This window comes from Cricetulus griseus, chromosome 6 (assembly GCF_003668045.3).
Source record: "Cricetulus griseus strain 17A/GY chromosome 6, alternate assembly CriGri-PICRH-1.0, whole genome shotgun sequence".
NCBI classification, from domain to species: domain Eukaryota; kingdom Metazoa; phylum Chordata; class Mammalia; order Rodentia; family Cricetidae; genus Cricetulus; species Cricetulus griseus.
In genome coordinates, this window is record NC_048599.1 from 136,393,898 (window position 1) to 136,414,020 (window position 20,123).

The following is a 20,123-nucleotide window of genomic DNA, read 5'->3' on the forward strand; positions in this document are numbered from 1 at the left end:
GCCAAGGAGACAAACCAGGAGCAATTGATTTCCATCTGTGCCCACAGTTGGAAACTAACAGCCTGCAGGTGTTGGGTGTACTATGAGTGAGGCCATACCTGCTACCTGTTGGCTACATACTCAGAAGGCTCAGACCGCAGTTCTGTGCACATGACTACACAGAAGCTGGGGCATGTGATCTCCTGCCTCCACAGGCCCAGGAAGAATACTAGAGAGGGACCACATGGTCCCCTGACGGAGCCACCAAGAGAAACAGGGCCCTCTTAGTGCTCAGTAAAGCAGGGTCTGCCTCCAATCTGTTTTTCCCATCTCTCCTGGAGTGCTACCCCATACCCTGGTTCTGCATTTTTTAAAAAGTAATTTATTTACTTTTATTTCACTTGTATTGGTATTTTGCCTGCATGTCTGTCTATCTGTGTGAGGGTGCCAGATCTTGGAGTTAGAGACAGTTGTATAGCTGCCATGTAGGTGCTGGGAATTGAACCCAAGTCTCCTGGAAGAGCAGTCAGTGCTCTTAACTGCTAAGGCATCTCTCCAGGCCTCTGATTCTGCATTTTTAACCTGGGTGGTAACCAGGCTACCTTTTTCTCCATAGCGGATGTGGCAAGATCCATGGGGGCAAAGGTAGTGATTGCCATTGATGTTGGCAGCCGGGATGAGATGGACCTCACAAACTATGGTGATGCCTTGTCTGGATGGTGGCTACTTTGGAAACGCTGGAACCCCTTGGCTACAAAAGTCAAGGTAGGATTGGTACCAGATGGATTAGATAGCCTCTCTGGGACTTACGTTCTCATCCTCCATGTGCCATCCCTGGCAGTAGGGATGTAGGAGCACCTCCCAAGCTCAGAGTCCAGCAGATCTGGGGGCCTTGTTTGTACTGCTTCCCAGGCCCTGGGACTAACTGTGGGACACGGGAGTTCAGGACTCTGGCTCAGAGCCCATCATGTTTCTGGGCCAGGAAGGAGGGCTTGGGTAGGAGACTCAAGCATTCTTGGCAGGTGTTGAACATGGCAGAGATTCAGACACGCCTGGCGTATGTGTGCTGCGTCCGGCAGCTGGAGATGGTGAAGAACAGTGACTATTGCGAGTATCTGAGGCCTCCCATTGACAGCTACCGCACCTTGGACTTTGGCAAGTTTGATGAGATCTCTGTGAGTGTCAACATCTGACTACAAGCGAAGAGGGTTGTTACCTCTTCAGCCTCTTTTCTGAGGGCACAGGAAGGGGCTCCCCAAGTTCCTGATGGGGCCTCCTATGTACACAGGAAGTTGGGTATCAGCATGGGCGGACAGTGTTTGACATCTGGGTCCGGAGTGGTGTACTGGAGAAGATGCTGCAAGACCAGCAGGGGACAAGCAAGAGGAAGGACTGTGGGGTGAGAAGCAGGGTGGAGGGTCTAGCAGGGCGGGGTCCACTGCACCTGTGTGCAGCCTGAAGACGGGATGTGCTGAGTCCCTGTGCTGTCTTCTCCTCCAGGCATTCACCTGCCCCAATGCCTCCTTCACGGACCTCGCTGAGATTGTGTCACGAATTGAGCCAGCCAAGATGGCTGTAGTGGACGGTGAGTTAGACGTCCAGGACGTGGGCCTGCATAACAAAGGTTGGGACAGGCTAGGGGTGCCCAGGCCCCCTGCTGTGGACCCTCACTTTCGCTTGTGAAGAAGTCACTGGCATTTGAGCTCTACTGACCAAGAAGCTTAACCTCTGCTGCTCCACTGTGTCAAGACCCTGAGCCCACCTGTCCAGCCCGAGTACCCATAGCGATAGGATTGTCTCCTAGGCCACTCAGGCCTCTCCCCTCACTCCATATAGTATCCTAACCACATCACAGGCCTTCAGGGGAGTCTAGTGGCAGAACTTACAGAGAGCCTGAGGGCCAGGTCCAGCAACCACTGCCCTGACCTACAGCCCTGCAATGGAGCCGTCAACCACCATCCCCACCCCCACCCCACCCCCATCTTGAAACAGAGCAGCATGTTCTGCAGCATTCCCTGCTGCATGTTCCATCCTAAAGAGAACTTGAGAGGTGCCCTGGGGGCTTCCCAGGGTGAATCCCCGGGCACTGAGCTGAGTTTGTGCTGGTATCCCCTTATGCAACCCTGACCAGGCCCCCTGTGCGTTCTTAGTAGGTAAGGAGGGCCACCTTCTCCATGTTTTTATGAAAGGCAAGTGGGACACATTGTGGAGGGAAGTGAACAAAGCCAAGTGCGATGTGTTGCTGAGCCTGCCACAACTCCCAGTGGCAGCCCTGGGACTGAATAGATGGCTGTGTGTGTGTTGCCATGGAGCTAGGGACGGAGGGTCTATGGCCGACTTCTGCCTTAGCTTTAGCTGTGCTGGACACAGCCACTGTCCTTGGGGAGGGGACCAACGCAGCCCTTTCTAATGCTCCAGATGAATCTGACTACCAGACCGAGTATGAGGAGGAGCTGGCAGACATCCCCAAGGAAACATACGCTGACTTCCAGAGCACTGGGATGGAATCAGACTCTGACTCGGTGAGGTGCTGAGCCCTGCCCTGCCAGTGCCCCTTGGTTGTGCCCATGTGAGATCCCCAGACAGTGCCTACCCTGGTCCCTGGTTCTGGGCTGGCCACTCCCTCCCACTCCAGGTGATGCAGCCTGGGATCTGGCAGCCCCTACTTCATGTTTCTTGTCTATGTATGATTTTCTTCCAGGAGGATGAGCCTTCACTGTGGCAAGAGCCCTCAGGCGTGACTTCCCCAGAACAGTCCCAGGACTCTTGGCTCCCTGATCAAGAAGAGCAGGGGTCAAAACTCTAATGCCATTCCTGCCTGGACAAATACAATATAGCACGGTCCTCCGTTGGGCCTGACCCCTAGACTGAGGCTGCACCCTCTCGTTGGAGGCTACTTAAGTTGCCTGAGACGATCAAGCTGGGTGGTGTATCCATTTGGTTTCTCCCAGGGACTCGGGCTGTATTAGAGGAGTCATGGGCCTCTTCTCTTCACAGACACACCTTGTACCCCACAGCAAGCAATACTTGGGGGGCTCTGAAGCCTCTATGAGGCATGGGAGCGTGGGATTGTCATGTTAATAAAAGCCAATCTGATTGTGTGGATATTTCACTCCGGTGTGAAGGTTGCTATAGCAAAGAGCTAGATGGACCTGAGATACAGAAGGTCCCAGCAGGGTGGTCATGTAACCTCTCAGGACCCTTTTGCTGGTTTCTGCAACCTCCAGGCAGCAGCTATAGGTTAGGCAGGCAGAATGCTGCCGGTCTGGATGGAGCTAAGGTTTACCCCAGAACCAAGATGAGCTCTCCGGTTTTTTAGGCCGTCCTCTCCCCAGGACATACAAGGGCCCTGCCCTAAAGTGGAAGAGCTTCACATTAGTTCTGAGAGGGTCGTCCCAGGAAGACAGGCAGCGGGAGGAGCCACCTTTTAGCCACGCCCGTATCTGTCATCATGGGGGTGGTGCCAGTCCCGGCCTGGCGTCAGGAGGCGGAGCACCGCCCCCGGGTCCAGCCTCGCTCTCCTAGAGTGGCGGACGCGCAGGGCGCTGGGTACGGCCATGCGGGGCCCGGGCCTGAGTGTGACCCTGACCCTGAGGCCGAGACCTAGCGCTACCTCAGGCGCCGTACGGCTCCCCCGGCAGAGGCGGCGGGCGCGGGGCGCGCTCTGAAGCCCGGGGGATGCGCGGGCACCGTGACCATGGGTGCCGCCGCCTCCAGGAGGAGGGCGCTGAGGAGCGAGGCCATGTCCTCGGTAGCGGCCAAAGTAAGGTGAGTGCGGCGGACAGACCGGAGGTCGGGTAACCGCTGCCGACTTCCGCTGTGGTGTGTGCGGCTGCCCTGGCCCCTTGCAGCTTTCCTCTTCCGACTAGAGTGGGCCTCGGGCCTTAGAACCCGACGCCCACAGGCTGGACAGTTTGGACAGAAAGCGGTCGGAGGTCCGTGGCCAGGATGCTCTGGCTCTCTGTGGCGGGTGAAGAGAGCCCACCTCTCTCCTCGTGTTGGTGTGGAGGGCTAGGGTGGGGGTAGGTCTGGTGGGGAGGGTCTTAAAATGTCGAATGCTGGTAGCCAGAATGCACTGACCGTGTTCCCTCTGCCTTCCCTGCAGAGCAGCCCGAGCGTTTGGAGAGTACCTGTCCCAGAGTCACCCTGAGAACCGCAACGGTGCAGGTAGGGGCACAGGGGAAAAAAGGGGCTGTGCAGGGTGAATTCTCTGCCCCAGGTCTGGGCCAGAGCCAGTGGAGTGTGAGCCGGCCTAGACGCTTTGCTGGCTTTTCTGCCTCACATCCCCTGCCCTCCAGAGCCCAGAACCCCAGGAGGAGCTCCAATCACCCATCTCCATGGCGCCCTCCCAGCCTGGGTTGTTGGCATGGCAACAGGCCTCTTGGCACCCCCAGGGCTGGCACCACTGTCTCGGGGGCCAGCTGGTCGGGGGGGGGAGGGGAGAAGTTGGCACCAGGCAAATGAGTGTTTCTTCTGCAGTCGTTTGGGGGGGGGGGCGGGATTGGCCTGTCTATTCTTACCTCTGATGATGATGCACAGGTAGTAAGGCCTGTTTGTCACCCCAGTCCACACTATCACACGGGCTTCAGGCCCAAAGGAGGAGAGGAACAGTACACCTGGCAGAACCTTTTCTAGCAACCAGATCCCCTTTATCAAGTTTGGTGCTTGCTGGGTGTTATTGCCCTTGTGTACTGGGAGACTGGGAGGGTAGACCAGCAGACTGAGGTTCACCTGGTGCCTTTTCCTTAGACCACCTGCTGGCTGACGCCTACTCTGGCCACGACGGGTCCCCAGAGATGCAGCCTGCCCCCCAAAACAAGCGCCGCCTCTCCCTCGTCTCCAATGGCCGCTATGAGGGCAGCATCTCAGATGAGGCAGTCAGCGGGAAGCCGGCTACAGAGGGCCCCCAGCCCCGTGTGTACACCATCTCTAGAGAGCCAGCCCTGCTGCCCAGCTCTGAAGCTGAAGCCATTGAGCTAGCCGTGGTAAAGGGGAGGAGGCAGCGGGAGCGGCACCCTCACCACCATAGCCAGCCCCTGCGTGCCAGCCCAGGCAGCAGCCGTGAGGACGTCAGCAGGCCCTGCCAAAGCTGGGCAGGCAGCCGCCAGGGCTCCAAAGAATGCCCAGGATGTGCCCAGCTGGCCCCTGGCCCCTCCCCTCGGGCCTTTGGGCTGGAACAGCCACCTCTGCCTGAGGCTTCTGGCCGCCACAAGCATCTGGAGAGGATGTATAGTGTTGATCGAGTGTCTGGTGAGGGGCCTTATCTCTGGGCCTGGGCAGGTTTGGGGTAGCCTGCTGGCCTTTAGCAGCAGGAAACACTGTAAAGCTGGGTATGGTGGTCTGAAGGATAAAATCCCTTCAGTTTGGGCTCACCCCAGCTCCCCAAATCCTATGAGTTGTGGCCTCCCTCAGATCAAGCAAGTCTACCACAGAGTTAATCAAGGATACTTCCTAAGGAGGGGGCCTGGGAGATCTTGAAGATGTATAAAAATAATGGCTTACTGGAAGATGAGGCTGTCTTCTGAAACTACAAGGGAGGCTAAGTTGTTTGGGTCCTGAGATTAGCTTGTTAACTGGAGGGAGGGGTTAGAATGCCCAGAGGATTTGCTGTGTTTAGTAACTACCCTTCCCCACAGAGCACTCCCCTTAGGACATTCCAACAGCCCACGCCCAGGCTTCAGAGACTAGCTCTAGGAGTCCTGGGAAGTAGACAGTCTTCAGCAAGACAGTCTCCACTCTCAGGATCTCTAGCTTATTAAGGCCTCTTGTGGAGCTATAAGGATGGGGATATCTGGCTAGGTAGTAGCTGAGAAGGACTACCTTGTGCCTAAGGGAGACAAAAATGTGACAGTCCAAGGACAGACTCCAGTTTTAGAGGAAGTTCCTCATACTCTTAACAGCTAACAGGAAAATTAAACAGAAAGCCTCAATAGGGGTGGGGTGGGGGTGGGGTAGGGAGATAGCTCAGTGGTTAAGAACACTTAGTGCTCCTGCAGAGGACCTGGGTTTGGTTCCTAGCACCCACATTAGACCACTTACAACCACCTGTAAAGCTCCAGCTCCAGCAGGACCAGACAGCTCTAACCTCTCCCTGCCACCTTTCTCTCTTTTTTTCTCAAAAAGAAAAAAAAAAAAAAAGATTAAAATGAGGCTTTTGTTTTTAAAGCTTCAAGTCAGAGAGGGTGGGTGGGTGGAATTACCTCCTCGAACCCCACTCTGAGACAGCTTTTCCTTTCCTTGAATGGACTCTGTCCTGTTGCCTTGACTCTGCTACTGTGGCTGACCCACTGGGCCCTGAGTCTCTTCCCAATAGGAAGGGATCAGGCTTCAGGACACCTGTCCTTGCTAGCCATAGCCTTCTGTCTCTCCTAGACGATGTTCCCATCCGTACCTGGTTCCCCAAGGAAAACCTTTTCAGCTTCCAGACGGCAACCACAACTATGCAAGCGTGAGTCACTGTCCACTGCAAGAGTCTGGGGGCCGGGTTTCCTCTTCCTACGGCTTAGGAAATACAGCTCTTGCCAGGCCTCTGGCTCAGCTAGGGGCTTCTTGTGAACAGCTGCATGTGCCACCTTGTGCCAGGTCTGCCGATGGGCCAAGCTGAAGCTCTGAGTCCCAGCAGGCAGGGCTACCTGCTCACTCCCCCAGATCATATCCTACTTCTGCTTCTCCCTGCCCCTTTCCTTACTTACACCCCCTCAGGGGCATTCCCCGCATTCAGCCTACCCACTTACTCATGGCCTTTTATCTTCGGCTTGCTAGGGGACCTGACTTAGATAGAGTTGCAGCTGATAGCGCCAGCAGTAAGTGGTTTGGGGTGGGCGATTCTGGTCCTCATGCATACCCCAAACTCCAGCCTCATTCTGCTTCATATGTGACAGTTACCAGGGGTCTCTTGGAGGTCTGTTCCTGTCTATCTGACATGCGTCTGAGTTGTCCTCCCAAGGATACGCCTTAGAAGCAAGGTTCCCCACACCAAAGCAGTCCTTCCGCACCCTCGTTTGCTACGGCAAAGTGGACAGGGCATAGGCAAGCTTCTGTAGGGCCAAACCTCATCCTTGCCTGGCCAGAGCGCAGCACCTGGTGGTATGGGCCAGTGACTCAGCCTCTGGTGCCCTTTGACAGCTGGCCTAGTCGTCCGGTTGGGAGGAAACTACCTTCAGGGGACCTGGGGGGGGGGCTGAAGGAAGCCAGAGAGCCACACTCATTTTGTCTTCTTTCTCTTGCTGCCTCTTCACACTGACTTCAGCATCTCGTAAGTATGCAATGCAATGTGCACTCAGGGGCACAACCATTGTCCTGGGGGACCCTCCCACCCTTGAATAGATGTCTGCAGGTCAGGGACCCTGGGCCTGGGTAGTGAGTCGTGCTGAGCTCCCATTAGTCCAGCTTCCTGTGGACAAGTAGGCCTCAGCAGGGTCTGCTGGGAGCTGGGCCTGGGATGCCCCACTGGGCCCCCGTGCTTGCACCTCTGTCTCCACGTCTGTGTCCCTCCTGCCTTCAGCCAAGGGCAGTGCTGACTTGCGGCGGTTTCTCAGGGTATTCAGGGGCTACGCGGAGAGGAAGCGTCGGAAACGGGAGAATGATTCCGCGTCTGTAATCCAGAGGTAGGGCCTGCCAGCCACTCGCCACCAGGGTCTGTCTCTGGTCTGAACTGGCCTGGCCAGGACCCTCCTGGCCCTGGAAGACCTGATGGGGGAAGGGTGGTGGCGACCACTGGCCTGGCCCTGCTCTGGGGACGTGGCAGGCAGGAGAGGCCATGTGACCAGGCGGCATTTCAGCCTCTGGACCTTTACTTGGAGGGTACATTGATAGCCATACTGCAGCCAGCTGGCCCATCCATGTCTGTCTAGCCCTGAAACCTAGAGCTGTTCATCCAGTGGCACAGCCTACCCTCTCCAACTCCCACAAACCTCAGAGGTGTGCCTAGGAAAACATCTGTTTCAGACATGGGGTCTTGGCAGGGCCCATAATTTGGGGGAAGAGAGAACCTGTCTCCCTAGTGGGGAAGGGACAATTTGAAACCCCCAGACCAACTTGTGGGTATGGGTTCAGGTAGAGGATATTAGGATGTCTCTGCAACGGAGGAGATGACTGTGAGAAGCCTCAGCAAGAAACAAAACGGGTAGGGTATACACGTGCCTCTGCTCTGGAGTTCTGGAAGGATCTCAGGAGGAGGCAGGACTTGTTTTGAGCCTTGGGGAGATTGTTCTGTGTCCAGCCTCAGTGTGATCAGGGACTAGGTGGGCAGGAGCCACCATCCACCCCTCTGTGGACCCTCACCACCCCATGGTTTCTCCTTCAGGAACTTCCGCAAACACCTGCGCATGGTTGGCAGTCGGCGGGTGAAGGCCCAGAGTAAGATGGGTACTGGGGAAGTGGGTAGTGCTGTGCTTGGCAGTCTGGGGCTTCATGGCAAGCTGGGGCTTTGCATGTTGGCAGTCCTCCCTCGATCTGTTCTAGCCCCACATGTCTATTGGCAACACCCATTTGCCATGTTCTGCCTTTCCCTCAGGCCTTGTCCCCTTTCCTGGTGTTCTGCTCCTGTCCGGCCCTATTTCAGTGTTCTGTCTTGCTTCCCCAACAGTGAGTGTTCTACCTCACCCAGGCCCTACTTGACCAGTACCCTAACCCAGTGCTCTGCCTAGCCTAGGCCCCACCCCGAGCTCACTTGATAGTCCACACTGTGCCCTTTGTCTCTGCCCTAATGTCCTCCCAAGTTCAGACTCCGCTCCTACACGTGTGCTACTACACGAAACTTACCATTGGTCTTAGTCCCCTATATGTGACCTCAGGCCCACCCTTGTCAATGTCTGCCTCTCTACACACCCCAGCCCCCAGCCTAGGGCCTGAGTCTGCTCTGTTTTTGCCCCCTCTGGCTAATGGGGGTTTTGCTCTCACTGCAGCGTTCGCTGAGCGGCGCGAACGGAGCTTCAGCCGGTCCTGGAGCGACCCCACCCCTATGAAAGCCGACACTTCCCACGACTCCCGAGACAGTAGGTGTCCAGTTGTAGGCTGGCCCATATGGGCCATGAGAAGTTCCCTTAGGCCCATATCCCTGCCATGGGTCCCATGCCAGTACCGCTAGGCTTCTGCGCTTCTGCTCTCTGAGCCTCAGTTTACCTGTCTATGAGATGGGAGTACCTGTCATCCCCTATCTCTTAGGTAGGGTTAACTAATGGCTAAGCAGTGCTAACTGGGGTGTCTGTAAGGTGGTACCCGCTCTCTCTCAGGGCATACTTGGCCACAGGTGACATTTGCGCTGGGTCCCAGCTTCACATGTCTCTCCTCTTCCTATGTGGGGCTGCTGGCCGCTGGTGTCAGTGGCCAGGCCCTGCAGTTCACCTATGACTATAACGTTCTCACCTACCCTAAGACCCTCCAGGACATGGTTGGGCTTTATGGGTGGTATACTCCTGTCTTGGTGACCCCTCCTGCCTCCTAGGCAGTGACCTGCAGAGCTCACACTGCACCCTGGATGAGGCTTGTGAGGACCTGGACTGGGACACAGAGAAAGGCCTGGAGGCCATGGCCTGTGACACTGAGGGCTTCTTGCCACCCAAGGTCATGGTGAGGCCTGCCCCTGGGTACACCCCATGGCATTTGGGTGGAGTACAGCTTTGTCCTCTGATCCTCCCCACCATGCCCACACTTCACCCTTGGCTTGGGGAGAGGTCTCCAGGCTCCACCTTAGTTGTGAATGTCCTTAGGGTCCTTAGAAGCCCTCTGCTTCTTGGGGGCGTTTCAGAGGGCTCTACCCTTGGTTACAGCAGAGTAGGGAGTCATCACAAGGCTTCCCCCCCCCTTGGCTGCGGGGTGCACCTCATAGGACTTTCCCTGTCCCCTGCAGCTGATCTCCTCCAAGGTGCCAAAAGCCGAGTACATCCCTACCATCATCCGCAGGGATGACCCCTCCATCATCCCCATCCTCTACGTGAGTGTCCTTTCCAACTCTATGCATCCAGACAAATCCCTGGGTATGCCTCTCACCCTGGGTCCAGCTGCTGGGTGCCTGAATGCCTTGGGGGGCTAGCGAGGTCTCTGATGTGTGGCCTATCTGTTCTCAGGACCATGAGCATGCAACATTTGAGGACATTCTGGGTATGTATATTGCTCTCTTTACCTGGTGGCTGGCAGGAAGGGTGGCCTGCATGGGGAGGGGCAGTGCTCATAGCCCTCTGTCCACAGAGGAGATAGAGAAGAAACTGAACATCTATCACAAGGGGGCCAAAATCTGGAAGATGCTGATTTTCTGCCAGGTAGAACCAGCCTTTTCTTTCTTATCCAGGAGAAGAGGTCAGTGTAGTAGGGGTAGCGAGCCCAAGACTCTACTGCATGCGTCCACATGGTGGGAGTGTCCATGTGTGGGTGCATTTGTGGGCTGGGTATGTGGACATCTCATTCTAGCCTCCCTCTAGCACTCCTGAGGCATGACCATGACCTCTTACAGGGTGGTCCTGGACACCTTTATTTGCTCAAGAACAAGGTGGCCACCTTTGCCAAAGTGGAGAAGGAAGAGGACATGATCCAGTGAGAGGGGAGGGTACCGTGGGTTGCGGGAGGGCGGTCTTGAACCTGGTATATTACTTCCAACTCCCTCCCTCCACCATGCTTCTTTCCGTGGAGTTCCGTCATGGGGCCCTCAGCCCTGAGCTGAAGCCGTCTGTAATTCCCACCAGCTTCTGGAAGAGGTTGAGCCGCCTGATGAGCAAAGTGAACCCAGAGCCGAATGTCATCCATATCATGGGCTGCTACATTCTGGGGAACCCCAATGGGGAGAAGGTAGGGACTCTAGACTTGTGAGAAAGCTGGACAAGGCCTTCTACTTGTCTTGGCACTGCCTTCTGCTTTAGCCCTCCTACAGAAACCTCTCTCATGCATAGGGTCCTAAGCAAGGAAGGAGGGTGGGCCCTGTTTCTTAGCCCCAGACTCATGGCCTTGCCCTTCTTAAAGCTATTTCAGAACCTCAGGACCCTCATGACTCCTTACAAGGTTACCTTTGAGTCACCCCTGGAGCTGTCTGCCCAAGGTGAGTTATCCCAACTGACTGACTAGGGAGCTGCAGTAGGTTTGACCCTTCTGGGACCTGGTCAGGCTTGAGCCTCTGGCTTTTCCCTCTCCTGCCTAGGGAAGCAGATGATTGAGACCTACTTTGACTTCCGGCTTTACCGCCTATGGAAGAGCCGCCAGCACTCAAAACTGCTGGACTTTGATGACGTCCTGTGAGAAGCATGGGTCATGCCCAGGCACCACCAGGCCATTTCCTCTGGACTGGGAACTTGGGGCTGGGCCGCCACTTGCACCTAGAACCACGTGGCCCTGGTCTTGCCCACAGCTACTTCAGGGACCCTCAGACATTGCTCAGGTTCTCGCAGGGTCTGGTCCTCGCTGCACCAGTGGGCCACAGAGGCCACAGTCCTGTCATGCCTCGCCTGGAGGCCGCAGCATTGGGGCCCCTCCATGGGGTTCATAGAAATAAGTGCAATTTTTTTACACCCCTGAAACAATTTGAAGGGAAGCAGCATTACTAGTTAACTAGTTAAGCACTCTGCTACTAGTTACAGTGTAGACAACCGGCCCAGTGTGTGTTCAGGTCCTCCTGTCCCCCAGCCCCTCAGCCCTGCCGTATTTGATCACCAGCACCAGGATGGCCCGTCTATGTGGGGCCGGCACTGTCAGGCTGCCTGGCCTGGCCCGGTCTATACTGGCCAAATCTGTCTGCTTTCACCCCCTTGTAACCCCTTGCTTACTTTGACCTCATCTTGGCAAGGGGCAGCCTGGGCAGGAGGAGGGAAGAGCCTCACCTTTCCCTTTTCTCAGAGGGGGCACTGGGCTGCCAGCTGCTGCCCACCTCCTCAAGCCTACTCATTCCCCTTGCTGCTGTTGAGCTCAGCTTTTCCCAGTCTTGATCTGGAAGCCACATCCCAGCACAGAGGCTTAGGGGCTGGGTGGGGGCCAGCTGGGGCTGGGCCCTGGAAGGCAAGAACCTCACCAACACTGTAGTGGGGGCCTAGATCTGTCTGTCACCCAGGCTAGAAAGTCAAGTAGCTGGTGAACTGTGAAGTCCCCATGACTCCCTTCACAGTCTTGCCCGGGGTCTAGCAGGGTGGGCTCTCTTGTACATAGTTGGAGCTTGGGGGCAGGCCCCCCTTATGTAGAGCCTGGGGTCTGGGGGCACCTGGCTGTGTCCCTGACCAAGGGGAGTTAGGATTGGGTTCTGAACAATGTACGATATCCCCTAGAGTGACCATTAAACTTGACCCTCTGCTGCAGCTGCTGTGTGGGTCTTCTCATTGGCTACTCGCTCTCCATATGCGTGCCAGCCTGAGGCCGCTGCTGCATGGCTTCCCTCACACCTGGGCCTGGAAAGGGTGAGGCCATCAGAACATCCACCTTAAGGATACATCACATGGGATGATTATAGGGTAGGGATCTCCCAGAATGTCCATCAACCAGCACAGGAGAAAGTGGAGACAGTATCTTCTCTCTACAGTGATAGCAATCACTACAGGGAGGGGCCTGTGAACCTAGAAAAGGACTAAGTAGGGTCTGAGGTGAGCAGAAACAGTCCCGATCCCTGCCCCTGTCTGTGGGAATGGGATAGAGAACTGTCCTCAACCTCTTTCAGGCCACCCTGTTCATGTGACCCGAGCAAGAAGCCAGAGAGTGACATCAGCCTCACTTGTGGGCCAGATATCCTCAATGTCCAAGCTATAGCCAGACTTATAGCTACTTGACCATTACCTGTCCAGTGGCAGGGACCAGAGTAGCTGGGCAGTTCAAGGGCTGGGGTAGGGGTGCAGTATACAGCATGACAAAGCCTGGCTGGCTTGAGGCTGAGCTGCTAGGGACTGCCACCAGGACACTCCAGGAAGGACCCAGAGGAAGAAGGCATGGTTTGGGTGCCACCATCAACAGTTTTGGAAGATTGGATTAGATTAGTCTATACTTTTACAGAATCACATGCAATCCAACACAGAGAGAGAGAGAGAGAGAGAGAGAGAGAGAGAGAGAGAGAGAGAGAGAGAGAGAGAGAGTGTGTGTGTGTGTGTGTGTGTGTGTGTGTGTGTGTGTGTGTGTGTGTGTGTATTAGTCACTGCTCCACAGAGTCGACATGATTCTGTTATGCAGGCCAGTGGGATAGTGTTTGTGGTTCCCCATCTCCCAACACTTGTGTAAACATTTGCTCTGAGTGACCCCGAAGGCTCAGCCTGGGGTCTAGCTGGGGTAGCAGAGGTAAGCACCCCTAGCCCTGAGGGTTAGCTAGAGCAGTGACTGGAGCTTCCTCATGCTCACAGCCACCAAGACAAAATATGACAGGAAGATAACAAAACCCAGAAAGCACCCAGGGCCTAACATGGGGAAAGTATAGGACAGCAAGCAGAAGGCTGGACTGGATATGGGAAGACAAGAGCATGGGAACAGGTATCCATGATGTCCTTGAGCCTTTCTGAAGCATCTAACTCCCCACCCCACCCCCACCCCCCCCCCCTTTCTTCAATCAAAATTAGCAGACAGCCAAAAACAGGCAGAAATATTTTTTAAAAATATGCAAAGTATTAAGAATATCTTGGTGGTTTTTAATTTTTTTAAATTCCCAAATAAGAGTCTCACTATGTAGCCTGGGTAGTCTGGAACTGACTATGTAGATCAGGCTGGCCTCAAACTCACAAAATCCCTTCTCCCTTTGCCCCACTCCCCCACCCTAGTACTGACATTAAGGGTGTTCAACCCTCCAGCAGGCAAGAATGTTTCAGTTAGGATGTGGGTGTGAGTGTGTGGTGCCAAGGGATTGAACCTAGGGCTTCAGGCATGCTAATAAATAACATCCCATCATTAAGATACAACTCTAATTCCCATCCCCTTTTAAAGTTTCTTCTGAGACGAGGTCTCACGAACTTGCCCATGCTGGCCTTGAACCCATTCATTCTATAGCTCAGGCTGACTTTGAACTTGCAGTCCTACTGCCTAGCCTCTCTAGTAGCTGTCAAGTTCAGCTTATTACTCTTAATATGTGAAAAGCTTTTTTAATTAAAAATATTATAAATTATGATCCTAGTGTATATGTTGATACATTCAAGTGAGTGCATGTATTTGTAGAAGTCAGAAGCTATCCAGAAGAGGTGTAACAAGTGTTAGTATTCAGGCATCTATACTGGCCTTCCCTGGGGCTTCTGACAGGATGCACCCTCAGCTGCAGCCACTAAGAGCACCTCCTGTGCACATTCACTATGTTCCCTTATAAAAGGGCCCTGCCCACCTCCCATCTTTGTGTTTCTCTGTTCTCTCTCTCTCTCTCTCTCTCTCTCTCTCTCTCTCTCTCTCTCTCTCTCCTTCCTATCTCTGTCTCCACCCCCCTCTTTTCTCTTTTGCTTCTCCTGCCCCCAGAGACCATTCTTCCCCCTTCCCTCCCCCTTTTCCCATTCCCTTTCCCCTAATTAAAAAAAAAAAAATCCCTCCAAGTGAGTTCTGTCATATGGTGTCTTTTTTTCTTGCACTGCTTTTTAAATTACAACAACAAGCAATTATGAGTTGCCTAACATAGGTGCTGTCCTGGCTAATTTTACGTCAACGTGACACAGTCTAGAGGCACCTGAAAGGAAGGAACCTCAATTGAGAAAAATGCCTCCATAAGATCCGGCTATACAGAAGCAGAGATTCACAGCCAAGCACTGAGCCAAACTCTTGGAATATAGTTGTAGAGAGGGAGGAGTGATGAGCAAGACCATGCTGGGGAAACCCACAGAAACAGCTGACCTGAGCAAGTAGGAACTCATGGACCCCAGTCTGACAGCTGGAAAACCAGCATAGGACAGAACCAGGCCCCCTGAATGTGGGTGTCAGCTAGGAGCACTGGGCAGTCTATGGGGCCTTTGGCAGTGGAGCCAGTATTTTATCCCTAGTGCATGAATAGGCTTTGGGAGCCCATTCCCTATGGAGGGATACTCTCAGCCTAGATACATGGGGGAGGGCCTAGGTCCTGCCCAAAATGATGTGACAGACTTTGATGGTCCCCCTTGGGAGGCCTCACCCTCACTGGGGAGTGGATGGTGTGTGAAATGGAGGGTTGATGGGGAGAAATGAGAGGATGGGAGAGAGCGAGAACTGGGATTGGTATGTAAAATAAGATTGTTTTTAGTTTAAATAAAAATATTTTTTTTTATAAAAAAAGATCCAGCTATAAGGGCTAGACAGATAGCTCAGCAGTTAAGAGCACTGGCTGCTCTTTCAGAGGTCTTGAATTCAATTCCCAGCGCCCACAAGGTGGCTCACAGCCAACTTTAGTGGGATCTGATACACTTTTCTGGCATAAAGTTGTACATGCAAATAGAGAACTCTCATTCTTAAAATAAATAAATAAATAAACCTTTTTTAAAAAGGATCCAGCTATAAGGCATTTTCTTAATTAGTGAATGGGGCAGGCCCTGCCCATGGTGAGTGGTACCATCCTGTGCTGGTGGTACTGTGTTCTACAAGAAAGCAGGCTGAACTCTGCATGTGTGTTACAGTTATGTAGCTTGGTCCCCTTGTGGGATTCCTAACAGTGGGAACAGGGGCTGTTTCCAACTCTTTCATTGGCTTTTGGGACCCTACATAGGTAGGAGGGCCTGGGAGGAGAAGAGGGAGGGGAAACTGTGGCTGGGATGTAAAAATAATTAATTAAAAAGAAAATAGGCTGAAAGCCTGGTAGTGGTGGTTCACACCTTTAATCCCAACACTTGAGTGGTAGAAGCAGGAGGATCTCTGTAAATTCGAGGCCAGCCCAGTCTGCAGAATGAGTTCCAGGACAGACAAGGCTCCACAGAGAAACCCTGTCTCAAAAAAAAAAAAAAAAAAAAAGAAGGAGGGAGGGAGGGAAGGAGGGCTGAGCAAAGCCGTGGGGAGCAAGACTAACCAGCACCCTCCATGGCCTCTGCATAAGCTCCAGCTTCCAGATTGCTGCCCTGCTTGAGTTCCTGTCCTGACTTCCTCGATGATGAACATCGATATGGAAGTGTCAGCCAAATAAATTCTTTGCTCCCCAACTTGGTTTTTAGTCACAGCGATAGAAACCCTAAGACAGGTGCTAAGAACTTAGGTCCCCTACAAGAACTGAGCCATCTCTGCAGCCCCTAAAAAAGCTTTTGCAGAATGATAATACAAAGACCACTAGAGAAAAAGGAGCCAAGACCTGAAGAGGCAATGAAAGGAAAAGTGGCCAGAAAAGTCCTGAGGAAGTCGCCATAAACTGTAGTGAGGGGTCCCTTGTTACCTTGGCTTGGCCAGAGTGAAAGACACCAGCGCCAAGGCAACATTCTTGAGAGTTAACTGCCAACAGCTGTGCAGATGCAGGTGACAAGCTCTGTACTCTCCAGCCGGAAGTTATCCTGTGGCACCTTATATGAAGAGGCTAGTCTCCCAATGACCATGCTGTGTCAATAAGCGGGACATTGCCAGTTCATCCATGTGGTGTCTTGAAGGAAGGACAGACTGGTTACTCAAAGTTTTTTGTTTTTTGTTTTTTGTTTTCTTTCTTGTTTTGGTTTTCAGGATGTAGTTGTTATTTGGTTGTTTTTTTGTTTGTTTGTTCTTCGAGACCAGGTTTCTCTGTGTGGCCTTGGAGCCTGTCCTGGAACTCACAGAGCTCCTCCTGCCTGTAGGTGTGCACCTCTACACAGCCGAGTGCCAACCTAAGGCATGGGAGCCATCCCAGTGGGGATGGAGCACTAAGGGTGCGCCAAGGTGTGATTCCTTTGTTATTCGTGCTGAGGGTAAATGTTTAAATGGAGGCGCTGTGGAAGTCACATCCACTGCTGGGTGCAGCGCTTAGCGGGGCAGAGAAGACATAAAAGACCTATTTTGGCAGGTGGCTCGGCACCTACAGGAAGGTAGGCCAGCTCTTCCACTTGCTGAATCTCCTATGCCATTTGTTACCAACTGCCCCCTGCCCCTTTACTTGGGGCCTGGGAAGCAGAAATGGAAACCGCAAAGGTTCGGGCGCCACCCTGCCCCACTTCCAGGTGTGCTTGTGCACAGCCTACAGGGAATCAGAATTGACCCAGGTCATCCATCTGACCCATTCCTAGGTCCCTGCTGTGGAACCTAACCCTGCCAGATGAGACAGTGTCCCAGTGGCTGGGAAAGGGGTCTGGCCTAGAGCTCACAGCCCACTGAGGGCTGAAACTCAACATCAGAATCTCAAAAGTAAGATTCAATATACTACAAGTCAGAATTACTTTGCTACTAAAGAACTATGAAAGACAGACACCAAGGACAAGAAGACAGGTGTGGGCAGGTTGTAAAAAAAAAAGTACTCAAAATAACTAGAAAGTTCCTGCAAAAGAAAATAAAGAGGGCAGAACTGGAGAGTTGACTTTGCAGTAAAGAGTGCTGTCTTTTTCTTTTTCTTTTTTGTTTGTTTTATAGCTTCTGCCCTGAAAGCTTCAGGACTTTTCAAATTTTATTGGCCAAAATAAAATCAGGTAGACAAGAGAAGTGTAATTTGTCACATAATTGGAACGAGGGAAGAACTGGGATATCTGTGAATATCTGTAATGTCCATGACTCTTATCATTTGATTCTTTATTGTAATCATTCTTTAATTTAGTAAGAATTTGGAGGCATGTATATATGTATGTCAGTTTTCGCCAGTCTACTTAACAAGATAAGTAATGACTTGCTATATGAAATTCTAGTCACTTCTTAACTTAATTCCTTAGAGAAATAAGGAACAATAAATTCCACTGAGAGAATTCTAGGTTCCCCCAGTAGGCTTTCAAAATAGTTGCTCTGGGACTATCATACCCCATAACATTTTTGTTTATTTTAATTTTTTTAAAGATTTATTTATTATGTGTCGTGTTCGGCTTGCATGTATGCCTGCAGGCCAGAGGAGGGCACCAGATCTCATTACAGGTGGTCATGAGCCACCATGTGGTTGCTGGGAATTGAACTCAGGACCTTTGGAAGAGCAGGCAGTGCTCTTAACCACTGAGCCATCTCTCCAGCCCCCCCCCCCATAACATTTTTGGCTCGCTCAAATGTTTAGAGGCAGAGATTGAGCAGCACAATAGAGACCCATTCCAATGACAGACACTGGTTGGCACATACAACTCCACTCACATGACACTCAGGAAAAGCTTACTGTTGGACAGACGTGGTCCTGTAAACAACAATTCACACCTGGAAGATGCTGGGAACAAGGACTGCAAGAAGAATTTATTCCAACCTCTACCCTGAAAACAATACAGACCGGTGGAGGATCATGGCTGTGTCATTTGGTGAATACAGTGGACGCCTTCAGAGTCAGGCACTCTTTCCCATGAAACTGATTCGCCAGACCCACAAGAAGCCTCAGATTATGTCTAATCACTCTAACAAAAATGGAGAAAATAGTGTCTGGGTTATGGGAAACAACTGACCGTCTTCTAGATAATTGCTCCCTAAACTTTAGTGTGTGACAATCCAGATGCCTGAGAATATCTCAAAAGCCCATGTTGTCAGAGCCTCTCTCACATTCCCCCTTTTCTAGAGTGAGCTCTGTCTGACATGTGGTGTCTCTATATGTGACCTTACACAGCTAGTTAAGATCAGCAGTCTGCCTCTAAACCCGTGTCATGCCATCCTTACATAGTACTCTGCTCCAGTTGCCATAAGAAAAACTACAGATCTAGTGAGTGCTGTCTTTTCTTTGGGTTCGATGCCCAGCACCCCCTCATGGCAGCTAACAACCTTCTGTAACTCCGGTCTTGGGACTTGATGCCCTCTTGTGACTTCCACAGGCACCAGGTGCTCACATAGTGCACAGACATACATGTAGGCAAAACCCTCATATGCATAAACCTTTTCAAAAGAAAAGAAAAAGACCCATTTGAAGTGAGACACCCAGGAGTTAGGGTCCTGGTTCTTCTGGGGTCTCTCCTCCACGTGCAGATGTCATCTGTCCCTGTGTCTACACATGTCAACCCTCCATGCCTGCCAAGTGTACACACAGCCGTCACATCACCTACAGTGGAGGCCACAAAGTCCCCAAGGCTGCCCTCATCCAGCTTTGGATTCTAGTTCCATGCCCTGAGTTCTATTTCCCTACACTTCTGAGTAACTGGCTATAAACCAGATTCTCACAAACCCTCCTTTGTGTGTGTGTGTGTGTGTGTGTGTGTGTGTGTGTGTGTGTGTGTGTGTATACATGCCATGGTGTGCATGTGACAGGACAACTTGCAGGAGTCCTTTCACCTGGCAGGTGCCTCTCCTCAGCCTGCTCCACTCAGAAAAGGTGAGCTACACAAGCTCAGGGCGAGTGGACTATCTATGTTCACTACCGAGCAGTAGGGCTGCATCCAGTGCTGGCCAGTTCCGCCTGATGAGACAGGGTACACAGCCTGTGGTATTCTAACAAAGGGCTGAGAACATATCTGTAGCTGCCTGTTCAGAAGTCACCCCAATCTCCTTCCCTTGTGGTTCCAAGGCCTGAGTCTCAGTGACACCTGGGAAGGGAGGGAAGGGGGCATGTTCAAGCCTCATGCCGGCAGGCACCTTGGCAGCAACAGCATTCAAACAGCACCTTCTTCACTGTCCCCAGTGTATCAGGAGAGCTAAAGGACAGTGTCGCGCCTGCCGGGACAAACCTGACTGCTCTGAGGACAATGCCATTCAGTACATCACAGGCGTCATGGTTATACTGACTATCTCTTGTCTGAAAACACGATGTTTAGTCATTTAATCCACAGTACCTTCTGTGTGGTTTTTCTGTGACACCTGAGCACATATGTTTTCCCTGGGTAAACAAAGCCCAGTTATGAAAAGGGTCTGAGCTGGACAATGGTGGCACACACCTTTAATCCCAGCACTTGGGAGGCAGAGGCAGGTGGATCTCTGTGAGGCACCCTGGTCTACAGAGTGAGTTCTAGGAGGGTTACACACAAAAAAAATCAAATCAAGGACAACCCAGTGCCTATTGTTAGGAGTCCCACAAATAGACCAAGCTACACAACTGTCACATATATGTAGAGGGCCTAGGTCAGTGGTATTCTAACCTATGCAGGATCCCTGTAAGCCCCTGTAAGCCAGGCTAGCTGTTTCTGTGGGTTTTCCTCAGATGTCCCTGACCCCCTTGGCTCCTACGATCCCTCCTCCCTTTCCTCAGCAGTACTCCCTGGTGCTCT

The 20,123-nt window shown here is 52.6% G+C and overlaps 2 protein-coding genes across 13 annotated transcripts in view; both read left to right on the top strand.

Annotated features, from left to right (window-relative positions):
• Positions 1-3,091, top strand: part of Pnpla7 (patatin like phospholipase domain containing 7) — a 69,338-nt gene extending 66,247 nt beyond the window's left edge. For 2 of the 3 annotated variants that reach the window (XM_027422815.2, XM_027422816.2), the window contains exons 30-35: positions 596-744; positions 1,002-1,154; positions 1,268-1,378; positions 1,480-1,564; positions 2,398-2,501; positions 2,681-3,091. In XM_027422815.2, coding sequence (XP_027278616.1) covers positions 596-744; positions 1,002-1,154; positions 1,268-1,378; positions 1,480-1,564; positions 2,398-2,501; positions 2,681-2,785 — 707 coding nt within the window. In that variant the 3' untranslated portion in view covers positions 2,786-3,091. Of the gene's footprint in view, positions 1-595; positions 745-1,001; positions 1,155-1,267; positions 1,379-1,479; positions 1,565-2,397; positions 2,507-2,680 lie in introns of all 3 variants that reach the window. The other variant, XM_027422817.2, reaches the window with a different exon arrangement.
• A 378-nt stretch (positions 3,092-3,469) lies between these two features.
• On the top strand, positions 3,470-12,251 carry Nsmf (NMDA receptor synaptonuclear signaling and neuronal migration factor). 10 transcript variants are annotated; one of them, XM_027422820.2, is made up of 16 exons: positions 3,472-3,747; positions 4,085-4,146; positions 4,729-5,229; positions 6,352-6,427; positions 7,229-7,234; positions 7,518-7,586; positions 8,285-8,337; positions 8,886-8,975; positions 9,425-9,549; positions 9,830-9,913; positions 10,047-10,080; positions 10,168-10,238; positions 10,430-10,509; positions 10,659-10,761; positions 10,933-11,008; positions 11,108-12,251. In XM_027422820.2, the coding sequence occupies exons 1-16, from the start codon at positions 3,677-3,679 to the stop codon at positions 11,203-11,205; spliced, it is 1,599 nt and encodes a 532-aa protein (XP_027278621.1). In that variant the 5' UTR covers positions 3,472-3,676; the 3' UTR covers positions 11,206-12,251. The 10 variants fall into 10 exon arrangements, with proteins under 10 accessions (XP_035302130.1, XP_027278629.1, XP_027278621.1 ...); XM_035446239.1 differs by lacking the exon at positions 10,430-10,509 and having other exon boundaries at positions 3,470-3,747; XM_027422824.2 differs by lacking the exon at positions 8,886-8,975.
• Positions 12,252-20,123: the final 7,872 nt, after the last annotated feature.